Source organism: Vigna angularis, chromosome 10 (genome assembly GCF_016808095.1).
Source record: "Vigna angularis cultivar LongXiaoDou No.4 chromosome 10, ASM1680809v1, whole genome shotgun sequence".
NCBI classification, from domain to species: domain Eukaryota; kingdom Viridiplantae; phylum Streptophyta; class Magnoliopsida; order Fabales; family Fabaceae; genus Vigna; species Vigna angularis.
In genome coordinates, this window is record NC_068979.1 from 9567405 (window position 1) to 9589099 (window position 21695).

The window sequence follows — 21695 nt, forward strand, 5'->3', positions numbered from 1 at the left end:
TTAATATGTGTTAACTATGAAAATGGAACCCATAATAAAAAAATGAATAATTTTATCAATATATGAGATGAAACCAATTCCAACCCACAACACAACCTAATGATTAGCATGTTGAAATGGAAAGTGTTCCCTTTTTCAATAGACTAATGATAGGTTCAGACGTCACATTCATTTAACCCTTATTATAAAAATAAAATAATCATTAAAAAAGTTTTACATTTAAAAAATATAAAAAGTAAAAAATAATATCAAAAGAGTGTATAAAAGTTTCATTAATCTTTTTCACTCACATCACACAAAATTCCAAAGGAATCCCTTCTGTCTTCCAATAGCCACGTCACTTTCTTCTTTAAATTAAACAACGAACGTCAACATAAACAACCTCGTTTGTCAAAAATAAAAGCATCTATCTTCTTTTATGCTACTTCCTACCTAACCTTGTAATCAAAGTTTTATTCCTCTTTCCCTACTTTCCTTTTCTAATCATATCTATATTAAAAAAAAATAAGTATTTAAATAATGATAAGTTAATATAAATTATTTTTTTACAATATTTAGATATAATATATGTATCATTTTTTAATAAATTTAAAATATATCAACACAATAACAAATAAAAAATAACACATATATTATATCAAAATATTATAAAAAATGTCAAAAAATATATTTTTAACTACTTATATTTCATCACCTATAAGAGTAAAAGTGTTAAAACTCTCATATCACATTAAATTTCAGGTTAAAATAACGAACAAGGTTTGAAACAAATAGTTATGAAGATTTCTATGAAAGTTCTATGGAGTTATTAGGAGTGAGTAACTTTGTTTAAATATGAGCATTTGGCCCAGTTGACAAACAGATACATAAATTTCTGAAAAGTGTGGCATCTTCTTGTTAACTCTGAGCCTTCAAACAAACAATCCTAGGTAGTTCCTATTATGACAAGGACAAACGCAACAACTCCAAGACTTCACCAATGTACATCTTGTTGGTAAATCTGAGCTTCCTATAATCTTCGTAAATAAAAGGTCGATATAAACGAGGATGATCGTGGTTCACCAATTCCTCTGGGGCCTCAACATTCCTATTCCTTGGTGCCAACATAAACGTAGCAATCGAAAAACGTTTGTTGGCTTCCTTGCATTGGACACGGTGTATCAAATTGCAAAACCTTCCATTGCTCCACACCTGCATATGCATAACAATTGCATGCTCAACTTCATGCGTAATAAGGGTCAGAGAAGAGTCTATTTTCTGTTCGGTTGGTGTTATTAACTTACACGAGCAATGTCTCCAAGATTGACTAAGAGAGTCCCAGGGAAAGGAGGGACTGGCACGAATAATGAAGCAGAAGGGTCCAACACTTCAAGACCACCAACTTTTTCATCATCTTGAAGAATGGTTAAGAAGCCTGAATCTATATGTGTTTCAACTCCAGTGGACCCTACCGCTTCTGGGGTGAAGTTATATTTGTTTATTCTAAACTCGCATGACCAATCCTTGAAATCATCAACCACTATGCCCAGTGATTCAGCCATCTTTTCTCCTATCTTCACTGCCAAACCATGAGTTGCCTCCCCATATCTCTCCATGATTTTCCTGTCAAAATCAATAGTTCACGTTTCCAGATGTGAAATTCTCCCTACCAAAGATAACAGAATGTGCTTACTTTCAACATTAAACCTATCTCAATCTAAAGCAGTGAATAATAAAGAAAAAAGAAAGGAAGAAATGAAAGAAAAGTAACCTGTGTTGGGGAGAAGCGTGAAGTTGAGAGCAGAAATTGTGCATAGCTTGTGAAGAACCCAAATCATAGAGACATAGGGACTCGTAGAAAGGGTTGAGTGCACTTGGAGCCATATGACCACTGCCTGCAATGACATCTGTGTTGCGTTTTTTGATCTCGAGAGGAAGATCAAGCAAAGCTTCATTCACTTTCTTCATCTCAGCCATGAGGGTTTCTGAAATAGAGTGGTTGATGATCCTGAAACAACCCCATCTTTCACATGCTTCTCTTAGTTTCTTTAACTCTTCTTCCTCACAAATTTTCTCCATATCAATCACTACTGGGAACTTCTCCGCCATAGCTAGGGACAACACTTGCACACTTACACACATATATTTATATAGATATTTTTTGTTAATTTTTTTTTATACTAGTTTTTTTTCTTCTATTTCATATTTTTCGTGGTAGGGGCCATATCTGCATGTCGTTGTTTGTTCTCTATGAAGATAAAGGATGGGTTGTCTTTTCCTTTTTTACTTAATAGAAGGGATAAAATAATTATAAAAAAACAATTAAGCTTTTGTATTTGTAAAAACAAAGTTTAATAAAGGATATATATCTGATGGATATAAAAATTTGTTGGTTGTTAAAACATTTTTGTTTTTTTTATACTCATATTCTTTCTTTTTCTTTTGATCAATTTATGTTGAAATTTTTTTTCACTTATATTTGTACTTGTATTGCTACAGTTGAATACGGACATCTTCCGAATGTTTTTTGAGTTTTTTCTTGTAAGTTTTAAGAGAGAGAAAAAAATTAAATTGAAAATAAAAATCTATAAAATCTATATTAGAAACTTTCGATAAATTAGTTTATAGAAAAATTTATTTTGTAAATTGTTATGGAAACATACTAGATATCTATTGTAAAAGAGAAAAATAAGGTAGATGAAATTAAATATGAGAAATAAAGTGAAAATTACCAATATTTAAATAAAAAATAAACATAAACAAAAATATCAAATATATGTGAAAATAATAATAAATTTCGTCATTTAGAAAAACAAAATTTTCTAAACATTTTAACTTATTTTCATCTGCCATTATTCTTTTTTTAATTCTTACATGCCATGACATCATAAACATGATTTTTTTTCTCAAACTAAAAAATTTATCCAAATAAACATATACCAACATTAATTAATTCTCAAACTAAACTCTTTTTCACACATTGAGAATTCGGTTAGAAAAGTTAAATTTAGTGTTCTGATGACCAAATTCTGTGAAAAGGAAAAAAAATTAACCATCTAATTAGAAATTAATGTGGAAATAAATTTATTTGGGTAAAAAATTTAAATGGATTTATTTTGGAAAAAAAATCTCACAAATATAGACATTTATTCTTACATGAAGAATTGGAGTGTTTCATCTTACACCTCCAACATTTTCATCTTGTATCTCCAATTTTCATAAATACTCTTTAATTAATAGATATGATTATACATTAAAATTGATTTGTTGAAAAATTGTGTGTTATTAAATGAAGCTTTTTTTAGCCTTGAATATATTGTTTAGAAGACTTGGATCTCATTTCACATATGTTGAGTATTTGCTAGACCTATCAATATGGCCCTCCTTACATGGTTTGGCCCTAACCCACGTGGGTTGGGGCCAAAAAAATCCACAAGGCCAAAAAGCCCCTCATAGAAAAAGCTCATGGGACCAAAATATCTTCAAAAGCCCTGTGGGCCAGGGCAATCCATGGGCCTTTTTTTGAGAAAAAATGTTCATTTTGAATAAAAGAAAAAATATAATTAACTTCTAATTTGTTACAAAAATAGTTACTATAGAAAATAAATTAAAACTTTTATAAGAGGAGAGTTCTAAAATCAAGAAGCAAAAGCAAAATGACAATATTTATTGAGTTAGATTCTCTAAGTATATAATTAAAGGATCATTTTATAAATTTGAAATTTAAATATTTAATTTCACTTTTTTTAAGTTATAAGTAAGAAATTAACTTTTTATCTAAAATTATCCTAATTGAAATTTAAGAGAAGATTTTCTCTAATTGAAGCTCTTAATTTAAAAAAAAATAGGCTTCTTTGTTTTCTTAGAAAGTTATTGAAAAAGAAATTAAATATAAATGATTTTCTTTTTCATTTTATACTCAACAAATCATGTTCATAACAAAAATAATAAATAAAAAGAAAAAACTCATAAACCTTGTGCAGACTGAAGTTGTATTCGCCCATAGAATTCAATCTCGTCTTACTACTCACTCAAAATGTTTACATTTTAAATGTCATAAACATAAATATAAACATAAACATAAACATACATTTATGTTATGTGTTCTAATTGAAAGTTAAAAATAAATTATTTAATGTGTTAGTTAAAGAATTGAAACACTATAACATTTGTCATTCTTTAGTACTTTAGGTCTATTTAAAATTTTCATTTTTTTATAAATTTTTAAGAAATTAATTTTCTTTTTATAATATATCTTATGGTGATTTTGAGAAAAGATTATGAGAGAGAAAAAAAACAAAATAAAACATAAGTTTAATTTACGCATAAAATATTAATACTATTTTTGATCAAAAAAATTTAGATAATAAATTTTTGAATTATTTTTAATTTTAAATAATTAAAAGCAGATTGAGTGATATTTTAGAAGTCGAAGAAACAAAACAGTGATTCCTTTTAAGAACTGTAAAAGCAGTGCAAATATTAAATCAAATTAATATGTTATTATCTCTTTTGGGGTTATTTTGATATTACTAATTATATATAATTTTCTAATAATTGGTGTCTGCAACATAAGACATAATTTAATTAAAATTGACAACAAAATAAAGCATTTTTATAATATTTCAGTAAAATAAATTTTTAATACTATTTAGTTGTATAAAATTAAGTGTGTGGTTTGCCATTGTTTTTAATTATTTAAAAAAGTGGTTATTTTGAATATTAAATATTCTATTATACTATAATTAATTAGTTTTATTTAATAATTTGAAATAAGAATATTTGATTAGATTTTTTTCCTACAAAAATTAAAATAGCTTTTAATTAGGGGCAAAATAGGAATTTTGTTAAAGTTTGGAAATGCAAGATGAAAGGGTCAGAGGTGCAGAATAAACACCATATGAATTGAAATGTTGGTATTTGAGGGATCTTAATACAATTATTTTGGGCTCAATCTAGCTCGTAACAATGATGAATGTGATGTGCCCATTTGGAGCAATTTGGCAAAAAATGTTGTAGCAAAATTAATTTAAAATCGTGGAAGCCATGTGCTCAAAATAGTGTTAATTTTAACTTGTAAGGTACTTTCACTAGGGAGTCAGCAAATATACTGGGTTGTGAAATTTTAAAAATGTATATTTGTATATGATTTATTAATTTTTCAAAAAAAAAAATCGAATATATATTTTAGACGGATCCACTCCAGTAATATATTTTTTTCTTTGGTTTAAATCCTCGGATCGTTCTCGTATTTGTTAAAAAATCTCAAGTGGGTTATCGTATTTGTGATTGTCTCAATTGGGTCCAAATATTTGAAAAGTTGAGTCAATTAAGCCTTGTCAGTTAAGTTTTTACATACGACGTTAAAATGTGATGAAAATAAATATGCAGAGGTGAAAATTTTATTACGTGAAAATAATTAAATTATGACATGCAATTGAGTAAAGTAAAAAAAAAGAAAATAAATAAAAAGATTATGGAAGCACCATTCATATACTGAAAATGTTTCCAAAGAAACTCTAGAAGCTTCATTCCTTGTCACCCAGAGAATATCTCATCTTCCATTAATCTCGTCAACCATCACTAGCCATGATCAACCTCTCTTTGCGAACCAGCACCGTGAAAACCTTTAAAAGAAGCCAAATTGCCTTCAACTTCAGTCAAATCGTACAAACCCAAATCACGACACAAAAACGCGAACCACCAACAGCACAATCAACGCACCACCATCAACGAACCTGACGTCTCCTCCATAATAATCACTATAACCTCTTGTAAGAAAGAATCTCAAAATTGCAAACCCTAAATCGCGCCTTCATCTTCCTCTGCGAAACCAAATCTCAAGGAGAAGAAAAATATTAAACAAGAGTTGAAACTGAATCCTTATTACATTCACCTTTCCTACTACCCACCGCACTATTGCCATTCTCAAAATTAAAGGCATTCTCTACACCAGTGCCATCAATTACATTAGTTCCTACATCTTTACGAGGAGCAGCTATGACCTTAAGTGAAACTTGATGATTCAATTCGCCATTTGAATTCAAGAGAAAACCCAGCAAGAAAAAAAAACACGGGAAAACATAATCTTAGCCTCAGATTTGGAGCCATGTGCGAAAATATCCGATATCTAAAAGTGCACTTTCTTCAAGCCACAAGCCCCAAATCAAAATCCTTAGAGGCTACAACTACAACTGCATGAGCTTATATTCTATCAGCTCAATTCAGAAAATACAATTGATATCAAATTCCAAAAAGAATGTAATTTGAAAAGACACCCCAAATGCAAGCAGTTAGAATTTGGTATGGATTTGCCCCCCGTGAACAATCTACCTGTTGATATCAAAACAACAAAACCCAATTAAAACCCAAAATTCACGAGACATAAAAAAACATTGTTATCTTTGAAGAAAAAATTGAAATTGGAATTGAATGGTTTAAGGGGACATACACGCTAAGGTGATTGCTCCTAAGAGGAATCAAAGAGGCACATACAAAGAAAAAAGGGGAAAACTTTTTGAAAACCCTAATTCGATTATTGATTGGAAATCGAGAGAGTATCAAAAGGGGATTTGGGGCACAAAACCAGTGACTTTGGGCAGGCAGAAATCCACGTTGATGTTACTAAAACACATCATCCGCAAAACTTAATGCACAATGACATACCCTCTATTCAAAATTACAGTTCAACATTAGTTAACATCGTATGTGGAAACTTAACTAACAAAGCTTAATTGACTCAATTTTTTAAATATTTAGACTCAATTGAGACTGTTACATATATGAAAACCTACTTAAAATTCTCTAATAATAATAATAAGGTTTAATACCTATTTTGGTCCCTCTTTTTGTAGGGTCTGTTCAAAGTTGTTCTCCTTTTTTTCAAAAGTTCATTAACATCCTACTTCTCGCAAAAACGATGCACGTTAGTCCTTTTTGGTTACGGCGTTAAAAAGACTAACGGCACAGCTGTCCAACTGGCAAAAAACTGATGAGTTGTACAGTTTTGGTTGACGTGTTAAATTGAATTGCTTATTCATCATGAAAGCCAATGGATTCATTGCTTATTCAACTCATCTCCATTTATGGTCCAATCAAGTTTTGGAGAAGGAACCTCAGAATGATGGTCCACCATGCTTCGCTCGAAAGCTATGGCTACGCTTAGCAAAAGCAGCAGCTCTTGGATTCAAAGCCACCGAGGCTCCTTCAACAGATGGATCAACCTTGAAAGATCTTGATCCAACCATGTTTGAGGTGGAAAGGCCCGAGGAATAGCCCCCCAGCTGTTGGTTCATATTTGAACGCATTTGGATTCCAGTTGGAGATTGTAACTGAGGTCCTGCAACATCAAGTGAGATTCCATGGAATTTAGACAAAATTGATTGTTCAAGAGATCCAAAGCTATCATCAAGGTCCTGCTTCACCCCAATGTGATCACTCAAAATCCAAATCAATGTCTCTTGCAGTTGAAGCAGTCTTCAATCTGCTTTTGGGCAGCAGCAGGGCGGGGAGCCGCAGGAGGGATTTTTCGCCCCTCCCTGCACTGTATTTCTAAACTGTTTGTTTGTTGAGTGCGGAAGGGCGGGGAGATAGGGCGCGGTGTAGTAGTGCAGAGGAGAAAAGGAAATTAGGGTTTGAGTGGAAAGGGGATTGCCACGTGACAGTCTCTTATTAGCTCAACTTGCCAACTAATTGGACTAATTGGACATGTCATTTAATTTTGGCCAGCAGAGCAATTTTGCCGTTAGTTCTTTAACGCACTAAGCAAAAAGGATCTACTTAAACTGTTTTTGCGAAAAGTAAGATGTTAGTGAACTTTTGAAAAAAAAGAAGATAACTTTGAACAGACTCTACAAAAAGAGGGATCAAAGTAGGTATTAAACCTAATAATAACAATGAGAAGAGTTTAAACATTTTTCCTTTACAAATATATTTAACTTGTTACTGTGTGTTAACTATGAAATTGAACCCACAATAAAAAATAATAATTTTATCAATATGAGATGAAACCAAATCCAACCCACAAAACAACATCTGTTATTAGCATGTGAAATGAAAATTGTTCCCTTTTTCAATGACTAATAATAGGTTCAGACGTCACATTCATTTAACCCTTATTATAAAAATAAAATAAACATTAAAAAAGTTTTACATTTAAAAAAGATAAAAAGTAAAAAATAATATCAAAATAGTATAAAAAAAATTGTGTATAAAAATATCATTCATCTTTTTCACTCATCACACAAAATTCAAAAGGAATCCCTTCTGTCTTCCAATTGCCACATCACTTTCTTCTTTAAATTAAGCAAACGTCAACATAAATAACCTCGTTTGTCAAAAATAAAAGCATCTTTCATTTTTTATGCTACTTTCCTACCCAACCTTGTAATCAAAGTTTTATTTCTCTTTCTCTACTTTCCTTTTCTATTCACACCGAATAACTATTTAAATAATGATATATTATTATAGATTTTTTTACAATATGTTAATATAGTTATATATTATATTTTTATTAAATTTAAAATATATTAACACAATAACAAACAAATAATAACAAAAAAATCACACGTGTATTATATTAAAATATTATTAAAAAAACGTGTCAAAATATATTTTTTCTATCTACTTATATTACATCATCAATCAGAGTAAAACTGTTAAAACTCTGATATCACATTAAGTTGCAGCTTAAAATAACGAACACGATTTGAAACAAATAGTAACGAAGACTTGTATGAAAGTTCTATGGAGTTATTAGGAGTGAGTAACTTTGTTTAACTATGAGCATTTGGCCCAGTTGACAAACAGATACATAAATTTCCGAAAAGTGTAGCATCAACTTTCCTAAACCTCGTTGCCTTCTTATGACTAGGACAAACGCAACAACTCCAGGGCTTCACCAGTGTGCATCTTGTTGCTAACTCTCAGCTTCCTATAATCTTCGTAAATAAAAGGTCGATATAAACGAGGATGATCATGGTTCACCAATTCCTCTGGAGCCTCAACATTCCTATTCCTTGGTGCCAACATAAACGTAGCAATAGAAAAACGTTTGGTGGCTTCCTTGCATTGGACACGGTGTATCAAATTGCAAAACCTTCCATTGCTCCACACCTGCATATGCATAACAATTGCATGCTCAACTTCATGCGTAATAAGGGTCAGAGCAGAGTCTATTTTCTGTTTGGTTGGTGTTATTAACTTACACGAGCAATGTCTCCAAGATTGACTAAGAGGGTCCCAGGGAAAGGAGGGACTGGCACGAACGAAGCAGAAGAGTCCAACACTTCAAGACCACCAACTTTTTCATCATCTTGAAGAATGGTTAAGAAGCCTGAATCTGTGTGTATTTGAACTCCAGTGGACCCTACTGCTTCTGGGGTGAAGTTATATTTGTTAATTCTGAACTGGCATGGCCAATCCTTGAAATCATCAACCACGATGCCCAGTGATTCAGCCATCTTTTCTCCTATCTTCACTGCCAAACCATGAATTGCCTCCCCATATCTCTCCACGATTTTCCTGTCAAAATCAATAGTTCACGTTTCCAGATGGGAAATTCTCCCTACCAAAGATAACAGAATGTGCTTACTTTCAACATTAAACCTATCTCAATCTAAAGCAGTGAATAATAAAGAAAAGAAAGGAAGAAATGAAAGAAAAGTAACCTGTGTTGGGGAGAAGCGTGAAGTTGAGAGCAGAAATTGTGCATAGCTTGTGAAGAACCCAAATCATAGAGACTGAGGGCCTCATAGAAAGGGTTGACTGCACTTGGAGCCATGTAACCACTGCCTGCAATGACTTCTGTGTTGCGTTTTTTGATCTCGAGAGGAAGATCAAGCAAAGCCTCATTCACCTTCTTCATCTCAGCCATGAGAGTTTCTGAAATAGAGTGGTTGATGATCCTGAAACAACCCCATCTTTCACATGCCTCTCTTAATTTCTTGCACTCTCCTTCCTCACAGTCAATTTTCTCCATATCAATCACTGGAATATTGCTCTCTTCCATTCTTCTATCCCTGTCCAGATCACAACGATGAACAAACAACAGATATACCCCACACACACTTTTCCTCTAACAGGAGGCCTATTTATATATATACATATTTAAAATAGATTTATTGTGGCGAAAAGTATTTTTCTTTTTTGTTATATTTCATTTATTAAGTTAATTAATGTTAGTACTTTGTTTAATATGTAACTGTTCTTTTTTTTTTTTATTTGTGTTAGGTGAGGTCACTGTCTTTATTCACTGCTTTTAAGGAAATTGCAGAAGTTGGGGAAACATGGGAGTAGCAGCTTTCCTTTTTTTTCGCTACTTTTAATCCCAATTAGATACATGCTACTAAATAATTCTGGGTTTCTTACTAAATATAATTGAACAAAACCGTTTTTAAATATATACTAAAAATATTACTGGCTAGTGGTTCGTGTTAATGTTGGAATTAATGTGTAATTTTATTAGAAAATAACAAAATTCGATGTCATTAAGACGAGGAAGTAGATTCAACCCACGATGTTGTGTCGATGGATCGTTTGCATATGCAGAAAGGAATTAAAAAGGAAAACGCTTTTTCTAATTGCTATGCTTTCTTAAACTTCAAGTAACTTTACTAAATTTATTATTCCTACTTTTTGTATTATTTATTCTCTGGTGTTCTTCTCACATCTTCATTAAACAACTATCATAAAATAATCTTAACTTATAACTAAGTAATTTTTTTCCTAATCATTAACTTTAATTTAAATCAGTCATAACTTCAAAAATAAATTCATCAAATTTTTACTATAATCATATTGTTTTCTTTTTTCTTTTTTTAACTTTTTGCACCAAAAATTATTAAGTAATTTATTTTATGGAAATAAAGATATATTTTAAATTTATTTTCAAAAAATATAACACTAGAAAAAGATATTACTATGATAAATATTTCTATTTTACCTTATTTTTCTTTATTTTTTTTAATTTATAAAAAAAAAACAGTTCGAAAACTGAATTCTAACTTATTTTAAAAACAATGCTATTTATGTAATTAAAATACAGTGTGTCATCTGGGAAATTAAAAAGGGCACCGTGTCAGCGTGGAAAGAATTTCCAATTTTCGGTGCCGACTAAGAAGTCAAACCGTTAATTTAACCAATAAGCCCACTTGCTATTATATACATTTTTAAATAAAAATGTTCGACTATTGCAACATAAAACATAAATACAAAATAGTCTAACTATTTGATTAAATACAAAATAAATAAATAAATAACAAAACATAAATACATAAATTAACAAAAAATATAAGCATGAATAAATACATAATCATAAATATAAATTTTAAAAAATCAATTTTGTTCGTACTACCGAAACACAACTAGTAATGGTAGACATGTATTAATAAGAGATAACCAATTAATTAATGTCACATTTTGAAATCTTTTCATCAGCTAAGGATCTATAATTTTAAAATGTTTAATCCCATCAGAGAATTCAATCATAAACCATTCAACCTCAATACTGACATCCTCCTTTGCTGCTAAATTTGACTACAGACATTGAAAACTGGATCTTCTTGAGAAGATTTAACCTGTTGCAGAATGTATATATTTATATGTGAACAAGTTAAAATATTTAAAATATATATATACATGATTTAACTATACATGTTGCATCTGAGATAAATTACAACCTATGAAGCCTGTGCAATGTTGTCTGAAATCTGAATTGCAGAAAATGGCCAACCCTGTCTAGAAGCTATTTGTGAGTTCCTATTTGCCTAGAATTACTACATAGAATGCCTCCCATCACTCTTCTCTTTAGTTGGTCTTTCTTCTTGAATTTCTTCCAACTCTTCATCCTCTCCTCTCCTACCTGCTTGCTCCTTCCAATATGCAACCAGTTTCTTCAGTCGAGCTATTTCTTTTGAAGAAATGTTTTTGCTTGGATCATTCACAATTGATCTCACTCGTGATGCATACCTAAAATAGCATACAATATAAACACAAGAAAATATTAGCCATGTAAAACTTGGCTTAATCATGTTCTTTTTTAATCTTCTGCATGTTATTGGCCCAAAACTACTGAAGTTTTTTAATGGAAACCTTTTTTCTTTTGAAGTTTAACTAAAGAAAACAGATTAAAAAGATTATATACATACATGAGAGAGTTATGTGTCTCATCCAAGCTTGATTCTGTTGGAGATACATTCACAAACATGAGAGTTTTGGCATTGCCCCCAAGTGAGTCACTCATCAACATCGTTAACTTGTGATTTCTGTAAGGTATGTGTTGACCACCAGAAGACAAAGCACTGATAACATCTCCTAGTGCTGATAATGATTTGTTGATACTTTGAGCTTCTTTAAGTTGATTACCTGCTGAGCCTGACTTTTTTATTCTTTCTGAGCCAGCAAGATCCACAAAACTTAACTGTATGATAAATCCAAATAACAAAATTAACAACTATAAATGACTCAAGTTCATCAAATACTAATGTTTCAAACTGTTCCATAATTGATGTATTTATACTTCTATTGAAGGTAATGAATAATGATACCTTTCCCCTTGCCGTTGATTGGCTTTGAAGGTTGGTACTTTCAATGACAATTGATAGTATGAGATGAGATCTTGAGCTTTCGTCATTCATTCGTGTTCCTGATGTATGTCGCTGCTCGGATCCCCTCTGTATTATGCTGTTTAATTCCTCCACATTAGAAATGGACACAATTGTTACGTTTTCAACTGCTACCATTCCCTAAGATCAGAGTAAAATAAAACAATTACAATTAGGGAATGAAATCCATGAATATAATACACTGTGTAATCCTACACCTTCCGAAGCCCTTAAAAGATATCAAATCTGAATTATTTGCATTGAAGAGTAAAATATCTAGAAATTGAAATTTGCATTCACAACATAGGAAAAATCACCTTTGAATCCTTCTTAATATCCAGTTTTAAACGCTTTGAATTCTTGGGTAACAGGAGATCTACAAGTGTATCTTGATATAACTCCAACATGTATGCCTGCATTAAAGATACAACAAAACATGTCAACATCAGACAACAAACAGACTTTTGCAAAACCCATGATCTGTTGTGTTGTGGTTACGTTGCTCAACATTAAACACATTGAAAGACAAAAGGAAAAAATATATTAACATTCAGTGGATTTAGTGACACCACATTTACAAAACACAGAAATATTCATTAGTTGACATTTCACCATTGTTACCTTCAAGGAAAAAGAATACTTGTTACTATCTCTCCTTAAAATTCTAAAAAGTTCTGCAGTGGCACGAGGGGTGAGTCCAGGATTGTTTTCAGCTCCATAGATGGTAAAGGTCTTTCCAGAGCCAGTTTGACCATAAGCAAATATGCAAACATTATAGCCATCTACAGCAGATTGTACTAGGTACTGCATTGAAAATGTCCAAAGTAAAACATAAGTAAGGAATTATCAAATTGTTAAATCTATTTCAATGTATCTATTATCTAAAACAAAGAGCATCTATGGTCTTTAATTTGTTATAGTAATACTTGCCCTAGTATCCTCAAATACATCTTCTTGAGTGGCATAACCATCGAATACACGGTCGTATATGTGCTGTTTCGATTTGTCATCTTTCCATGGGTGCTCAACAGTAAACTCATCAACAGTAGCAAGAGAATCTCTTTCTTTATTTGCAATCTCTTTTTCACTAAGAGGTCTTAACCGACAATAAACTCTTATTTTGCCTTTCATATCTGAAATAAAGGATCAAATCCAAATGTAGTTATTATGTCAGTTACATATGTAAATCTAAACATTCACATTGGCATAATAATTGCTGTATAGATACTTTCTGTACACCACCTTCTATGGTATTAAAATATCTCTTTCTTAGAACCTGCTCTTCCTTATAAAGCAATTCCATTTCAGCTAGTTGAGCCGCTTGCATCTTCAGAATGGCAGCTGTCTGTTCATTCTTTCTATCAATGTCCTAAATGTAGCAAAAAGGAATTTATAAATTAAAAAATTAAATTTATACACCTAAAGTGAATGCCAGTAGTATTCTAACAAAAATGAAAATAAAATAAGAGCACCAAAACCTCTTTCATTTCTCTCAATTCTTCTAGTTCATCTAAATTGTTCTTCAAAGCAGCCAATTCAGAGTCCTTGACCGAAAGTGAAGACTTGGCCACAGTCATTTCTTGCCTAAACATCTCCAGTTTTCGTTCAAGGTCATACACCTGAGAGTTCAAATTCTTGCGTTCTTTCTCAAGTTTACATTGTAGAGAACTAATCTGCATTACAGACACCACCAAGGCATTGATTGAACATCATCTTAGATTAAAAAACAAGGATTTTAATTAGAAAAATAGAGAAATCCAATATTCTATGTTACCTCTTCTTCACTGTTCTTCTCAAACTCAGATAGCTTCTGTTCCAGAATCAACTTTTCACTTCTCAAGCATTTGATAGTCTCTTCAGCTTCAAGCAGCTCGCCTTTACATAGTTTTAGGTCATCTTCAAGTTTTTGCGACACCTTAGGTACCAATCAAAGTCCAAAAATTATACATTGAAGTGACAATGTCTATACTGTCCGGGAAGGAAAGAACAAATGAATAACCAGCCAGTTTCATCAAGCATCTTACTTGGTTATCTTCTTGAAGCGGGTCCTTTTTGGTGGCATTTTCAGTAACCAGATTACTCAGCTTGGCCATCTGTGCTTCCATGTTTCTTTTCTCTTGAATTTTAGCCTAGTAGATTGCATAATCACTAAGACAGGTCAGTAATGATTAGATTAAAATAAAACTGCTTCCGTGAAAATGTAAGACCTTTACCTGAAGTTCCTTATCTTTTTCATGGCATAAAGACCTAAGTTTGTCACGGTCATCAGTAACTTCTGCAAGATTCTGCTTATCAGCTTTTAAAGACTTTTTTAAGCCATCTAATTCTTCCAGCATTTCCTCTTCTTGTTTTTGCTTCTGATGCAATTTTTCTAGCAACTATTTCAACAGGATTTAAAAATATTACAACAAATAGTTGAAACATGCATTTTACAGCTCAACAGTAAATGGGTGGCTCAATGAATGTTTGTTTGATTAACCTTATTTTGAAGAAACATTCACTTTTTTTGACAACTTTCCGATAGCCCTTTTAGGGTAAAACAGACTATGATTTGCCAAAGTTTAAGCAGAAACAAACACTGTTACCCTAAATCAAAAGATTGGTGCCTCCAATATATCATGTATATACATAATTTCATGCAAGAAACTGGTCCCTCTCTTTATGTACAAAAAGTAAAGCTCAATTTTGAGCCTTGTACTACAGACCTATTTGGACGAATTTTTCATAAAGTCCTTCTAGGAGAAAAAAATAAGAGGAAAAACAGAAAAATTAGCTTCTCCGTAAGCTAAAATTTCTCTAAATTTTTATTATTAATTTGTGCATAAGCAAATTTTAGCTTATTGGGAAATTAATATCATTTTGCCTTCTTATTTTTCTCTCCTAAAGAGTCATTGAGAAGCTCGTCCAAACAAGCCATAGCTCTAAAGTCTAAAGCCAAATTAGGATGAGAGATATTCTTTACCCTTCAAATAGAAGAAAATAAACCCTATGGATTTCTTTTACTATGAAATAACTCAAAAGAAATGACCTTTAGTTTTAATGGTTCAGTTTGGAGTCTACTTTATGTCCTAAGCAACATACTATGAGTTAGTTCGGATAAAGTTATCAACAACTACTAACAAGAAAATAAAAAATAAATCAATTTTTCTCTCAAAGTTAGAACCAACTTGTATCTCACTTTTTTTCGGAAGCCACATTTAACTTATCAAAAAGTTGAAGTGCATAACTTGATTTTAACATATAGGAGAAGTTCAATTCATTTTATTTTATTATTCTTCTCTAAGAACTAATAGAAAAGTTTATCTGAATTAAGCCAATAACATGTCTTAGAAGCTTAGACTTACTTGATCAGCATTTGTTTGAGACTCTTCAACAAGTTTTGATAAATCTTGAACACGTTTTTCATATAACTCCATATTAGAAGGCTTAAAATTCGTAGAAGTGTCCTCATTCAAAGAACCACCCACGGTAGATCGAGCTTTGGAATAGCGGCGCAGCATAACATCATTTATGTGTGTCTGAAGGGCTACACAAATTTCTTCTCCCTTCAAAAGAATGATATAATGACATTGATTTAGTGAGGAAAAGAATGAACCAAGTCCACCACAAAACTAAGAAGTTAAGAACATGCCAATACCTGCTTTGTCTCAAACTGAAATATGTGAAGAACACCTGCAACTCGCATTTTAAAAAATACTGCAGTATTGCTGCTTCCAAATTGCATTATGTCTCTCAACTCAGCAGAGTGCATATACTCCTTCGGAACAGGACGGAAAAAATGGACCTAATAATAATTCATATGAAAAAACATTCAATTAAACTAAAACTTGTTTTAACATGAAGTTTTAAGCCTTATAAGATTATAATTTAATCATTTGTTTCTCATACCCCTCTTTTGTTGATTCCCAAAATAATTCTTCCAGGCAAGAGTCCAATAGGATCATCAATTTTGCGAACATTGAAGAAAACAGAAAACCCATAAGGAATTGTTCTCAATATATGGAGAAATTGTTGTCTTGCATCATCTTTAGTTACATGCGCCTGTAAAGGGAGCAACATCTTAAATCAGACAAAAGAGAATATCCATACTATTTCATCAAATGTAAAGTTTTCCTTCAAGCAAATGTTGATTTCCATGATAAGTGGAAAATGACTTTGTTAGATGCTCAGAGAATGGTTTTGAAATAAAATGAATAACAAGCTACAAAAGCAATAAATTGATCATACTCAACACTGATCAAAGGTTAAAGAAAAATAAACAGAAGAGTTTGGCCCTTGGAAAGTATCTCAGACCCATACCAGTGAATGATAGCAAGAAAGAATGTCCAACTCCCATTCCCGTTTTGCTCGAGTCATTGCAATTTGTCTAGGAAGAAATCGCTCCAGGAATGAATTCCAGTCACTGATCAATACAAAAATCTCAGAGATCTGATAAAATCATGAGAGAGAAAAAAGAGGTCCCTGACCGTAACATTATTAAGCATGAGAAGCTAAACACTTCCGAAATAAAGCTTATGACAAAATGAACATTGAAAATCACTAACGTGCATGATTCTGGTCTTCTAACAAATCCTATCTCAGCCAAGATTTGCAGTGCAGAAAGCTGGGAAGCGTCATCCTTTCCAATAGGATAATTACCCAAAATATAATCATGCTGCAACTGTAACAACACATCCACGCAGAACAATCAATATCTTTAAGGTAATTGTATTCAATAATAACTAGATATAATCTAATTCATTCATACAACTGAGACAAAAAAGCCATACTTGTACATAGGACAACTGCAAAAACATTGGATCTGTGACAGCTTCATCTGAGTCACGAAATAACTTTTTCTTGAATATTAGCTTACAGTGCAGAATTTCTCCTTTACTTCGTTCTTTAACTGCCTTAAATTCTGCCAGCAGATCCCCGATATATTTATTATCGTCTAATCCAATGTACTCTTCTGAGTAACAACAAAAAAGCTGTTAGACTACTGATCTCGGTAAGAATAATGATATTAACAAGCACGTAGTAGAAGAAAACATGCCATTCCCAGAATCAGGCGACTTGGAACCGGTAACAACTTTACGACATTCAAACAAGCTAAAGCTCGAGTATGTTGACAATTTAATGATCCCAGCAAGTTCCTGAAACAAATGAAAGTTAATGGATCAAGGATATTAAACTTGATAGAGTAAACACAGATGAAAAGAGACTATTACTAAGTTTGGATAAACTTCTTAACAACCATTGCGAAGGAAGAAAATAAGGTGGTGAAAAAATTTTAGTCATAGGTTTAAAAGAAACTTAAAAACTTTACCTTTTTTAAAAACTCTCCCATTTAACTTCTCCAAAACTGAAGTATATAAGTTGGACTGAACTTGGGAGAAGTTTGATTCATTTAACTCTCTATTTCTTCCCCGTAAATCCTATAAATGTTTATGGAGAAGTTTATCCAAACTAGAGCTATGTCTAAGACAGCAAAGCAGTAGGGTGTTAAAGTCATAATCATAGTTAAATTCATACTGTGTAAACAAAATTTTCTTTTAAGAACTTTACAGTCCTATTTCAATTTCCTCATTCTTCCATATATGTTATGTTCATTTGCATCAGTTAGAAATGTATGCCGCATGCCTAAATCCTACAGTAGATATATCACATAAGCATTCAAAGGTTTCAAAGAACCTCAACGGCATCAGCAACTGTTGTTGACAAGTCATATGTAATTTCTTCAAATGTTTCATCCAGGAAGAACACTATAGTTGTAAGCTTTTTCCCAGTCAACATGGCTTCAATCTCGATAGGTCCAGGTATTATATGTCTAGGACCAGCCTTGACAGAGTGCTTCAAAGCATTTAACGTATTTAAAGCAAGGGCTCGAATCTCAGGATCAGCAAGCACACCATGTGCCACGTTATGAACATACTCTGACAGATATGCTCCAATGTCTTTACCGGGAGGCATGGACAAAGCACATAAATACATTAGCTCCCATGCTTTAATCAAGCATTCCCTGTTTTTTCAGACCAAAAAGGTATTAGTTACTTGCATAACACATGAAGCACAACACACAATACAAATAAATTTACATACCTCTCAGGGTTGTTTCTCGTTTGTTTTGATATCTGGAGAAAAAGTTCGTCTCGGAGTTCTGAACGCTTCAAACATTGCTTGTATAATTTACCAACAAGCTCGACTCGTTCATCTAAGTTTAATGGAGTTAGACGGTCAGATGAATCAACTCCCATATATTTCAAAATTATTACAAATAACTTTGTTGCTCGGCTGACCAAGTCACTGTTCAGCTTAAGCAAGGATGTAGGTATTGGATCCTGCAGGAATTAGCAAGTTATCTTCTCATGTTCCAAAAACTAAAATTAGCCATACACTATAGAAATGCTGGTATTTGATTACCTTTTGGAAACAAAGCATGTCCTCAAATGTAAATTTCTCTCGAACTTGGGGGCCAACGGATCTTTTTGAAAAAAATCCACGTTTTCCAGCAGACTGAATTTGTTTATGCATCAGTTTTAAGAATCCTTCCACCTATAACAAACAACATTATGGAAAACTTGGTGATGAGAAATGACCATGCAGTTAATTGAATCAATAAAGTAAAAACTATCCTTAATGCAGAAACTTAGACGAAACTCATTGAGACACAAATTACTAGAGAAGCAAAATTATTCAAGAAACCTATATATAGTCCAACCTGGAATTTATCAATCAAGGGTACAGCTCCAGCGAGTTCTGCTGGAATAGCAGTTGATAGGGTTGTTGGTGTACTGCAACATGCAAATAGAATACCAAGTTACTTATTTGCGCAATCTCCAATATATACCCAAAAGAAAAGATGATACTCACGGTGGTGCGAAATTAGAGCCATCACTATCATAGCCATCAACATTGCTAACAGATGCATAGTTGTGTAATGGAGTCGCCTCACTGCCATTGCTAGAACCAAAGGAAAATCTGTTTGTTCTAACACTGTGGGCACTGGATGGTGGCACGTCAATGGTCATTTTGCTTGCCGACAAGTAAAGCTAAACTAGTCAAAACAACAAAGTATGTTCCCCTTTATGTCCTCTGCTGCGCGATAAAAACTGAAGCATAAGTGTGAGATAAAATCAGATAAAAGATGATAATGTGTGACAACTAATGAGCCAAAAACCTCCCACGGAATAGCAACACAACCAACAATAAAAAGCCTCTGAATTGCAGCCTAAAACCACACTAATCAGCAAACACAAACGGACCAAACCATCAAAACGAATGAACAGTCCTGATTTTTTTTTCAAAAACGGAGAGCAAACAACAAACAGCAAAAACATGTCAAACCCAGAAACCGAAATGCTTCAAGATTGAACCAGCAGGTGCAAGATGGGAAAAAGTCAGAAGCTTGCGCACTTCCAAGGACCTCACTATATATATTCACCAACTCAAATAATAAAGGAAAAGAATTGAAAACAAAAGACACGGGAAAATCTAACCTTTGCAACAGCAACGAAACTAAATGAGATGTGTTGGGTAAGAGAGAGAGACACAGAGATCTGGGGTGAAGTCAATGAGAGTGGATTTTGGTTACAAATGAGAGAAAGGGGTGTTCTTGATTCGAGAGGGAAGCTTGTACCGATGGACAAATGGAAGTGAGAGAAAGTCACGGGAGCATTATTAAACACCAAGGCTTTTTGGGAACTCGAACACCTTTCTACTTTCTTCTTCTTCACTCATAAAACAACCTTCCCATAAACAAAACACAAACGATTAGACGACAAACACGAATGAGAGATACACACAACCCACATGGCCACATTCGTATCATTTAACATTTACCATAACTCTTCTGCTTCCATAAACAAATGCCAAATGTTTATTTAAATGAAATTCATTATAAAATTTTCCCAGCTATAAAATATTTCCTTTGAAAAAGTATGCCATTGCAAAAACACATGGACAGAATAAAAACAAAAAACTCCCCCTGCCATATAATTGCAGAGATGTAATAATTTCAATATTCATTGCAGTTGTTAATGCTAACACACAATAACTTCCATTAAATTGGTCAAGCTAATAATCAATGTTCTGAAAAATAGCCTTTTGTTTACCCTGTGAAGCTATACATTGCATATTTTAGTTTTATGTTTTGAAGAATATTTATTTAAATTTGTTTGCCGTATGAGAATATAAAATGTGGAAACAATGAATAGGCAATTTGAACAAGGTAAAGTGGGACCCACAGTCTTTGTGCAAATTTTGTCCCTGTCTGTCTCCGGCGGGAAGAGGCCACCCAAAAATTTGTGCTTTCTCTTTCTCTCACACTCCCCTTTCCACTTTCCAGCACAAACGTCTGTGGGTCCAATCTTATATTTGATTTAATAAAGTTATTCAAACCATCAACTTGTATATTTTAAAGCAATAAACTTTGGGTGAAATTTATCATACAAAATAGAAAATTAAAATCAGTTATTTCACCAAATAATTCACTTGCTTCATTCGGTGTCCGAAGCTAAAAAACTGATTTGAGGATAAAAGTATAGAGACCGTTCATTGGAAACAGTTTTTTTAGTTTTATTTAGTCGCTGGATACCAAATCTCTGTCTTTCTTAATGCCCCACTAATCTCAGTAAGTAAGAACGGTCCTAAAAATTCAAAGAATCTTATACAATCTGTAAAAAGCTACAAGGGATTCTTTTATATGATTATTTCGTTTTTTAATAATTCATATTTGTCAACATATATATAACTAGAAATAAAATTGTAAACTCTGTTGAAGTTTAAAGTTTGATATTAAGAAAATAAAATCTAAAAGTAATCTTATAATCAATCAAAAAGTTGCTGCTTGAGAGCTTCTTTTCTCTTTTTTTTCTCTCCGTATCAACTCTAATTTTTTTTTAATAGAGAATGCTATTGAATGGCATCCTTTGCACTAATTATATATTGTTAAATAGAAGCAGTAATCTATAATAAGATCCTCTAATCATCATGGTAATATAGAAATAAATACTTTCTTAAGTAGATGTTGATGAATAATTACAATAATTATTATAATATTATAAAGTAAAAGAAAATTAATATTATAAATCTCCAAAATTAATAGTCATAAATGATATGATATTTAATAGAATA

At 32.3% G+C, this 21695-nt stretch overlaps 3 protein-coding genes across 3 annotated transcripts; all 3 read right to left on the reverse strand.

Moving 5' to 3' along the window:
• Window positions 1-783: 783 nt before the first annotated feature.
• Window positions 784-2174, reverse strand: LOC108335413 (2-oxoglutarate-dependent dioxygenase DAO-like). The gene is made up of 3 exons (XM_017571425.2): window positions 1751-2174; window positions 1284-1602; window positions 784-1191 (listed from the first exon to the last, which is right to left on the reverse strand). The coding sequence occupies exons 1-3, from the start codon at window positions 2119-2121 to the stop codon at window positions 940-942; spliced, it is 942 nt and encodes a 313-aa protein (XP_017426914.1). The 5' UTR covers window positions 2122-2174; the 3' UTR covers window positions 784-939.
• A 6535-nt stretch (window positions 2175-8709) lies between these two features.
• On the reverse strand, window positions 8710-10064 carry LOC108335742 (2-oxoglutarate-dependent dioxygenase DAO). Its single transcript, XM_017571869.2, has 3 exons — window positions 9648-10064; window positions 9186-9501; window positions 8710-9093 (listed from the first exon to the last, which is right to left on the reverse strand). Exons 1-3 carry the CDS (start codon window positions 9986-9988, stop codon window positions 8848-8850), a joined length of 903 nt encoding a protein of 300 aa, XP_017427358.2. The 5' UTR covers window positions 9989-10064; the 3' UTR covers window positions 8710-8847.
• A 1373-nt stretch (window positions 10065-11437) lies between these two features.
• LOC108335842 (kinesin-like protein KIN-14I) lies at window positions 11438-20616 on the reverse strand. Its single transcript, XM_017572017.2, has 24 exons — window positions 20060-20616; window positions 19434-19672; window positions 19282-19354; window positions 18984-19115; window positions 18663-18901; window positions 18255-18582; window positions 17617-17716; window positions 17351-17532; window positions 17126-17241; window positions 16881-16983; window positions 16470-16622; window positions 16219-16365; window positions 15926-16126; window positions 14795-14959; window positions 14606-14710; window positions 14356-14496; window positions 14060-14254; window positions 13824-13950; window positions 13512-13714; window positions 13203-13385; window positions 12899-12994; window positions 12525-12722; window positions 12126-12397; window positions 11438-11946 (listed from the first exon to the last, which is right to left on the reverse strand). Exons 2-24 carry the CDS (start codon window positions 19589-19591, stop codon window positions 11754-11756), a joined length of 3810 nt encoding a protein of 1269 aa, XP_017427506.1. The 5' UTR covers window positions 19592-19672; window positions 20060-20616; the 3' UTR covers window positions 11438-11753.
• Between the last annotated feature and the right edge of the window lie 1079 nt (window positions 20617-21695).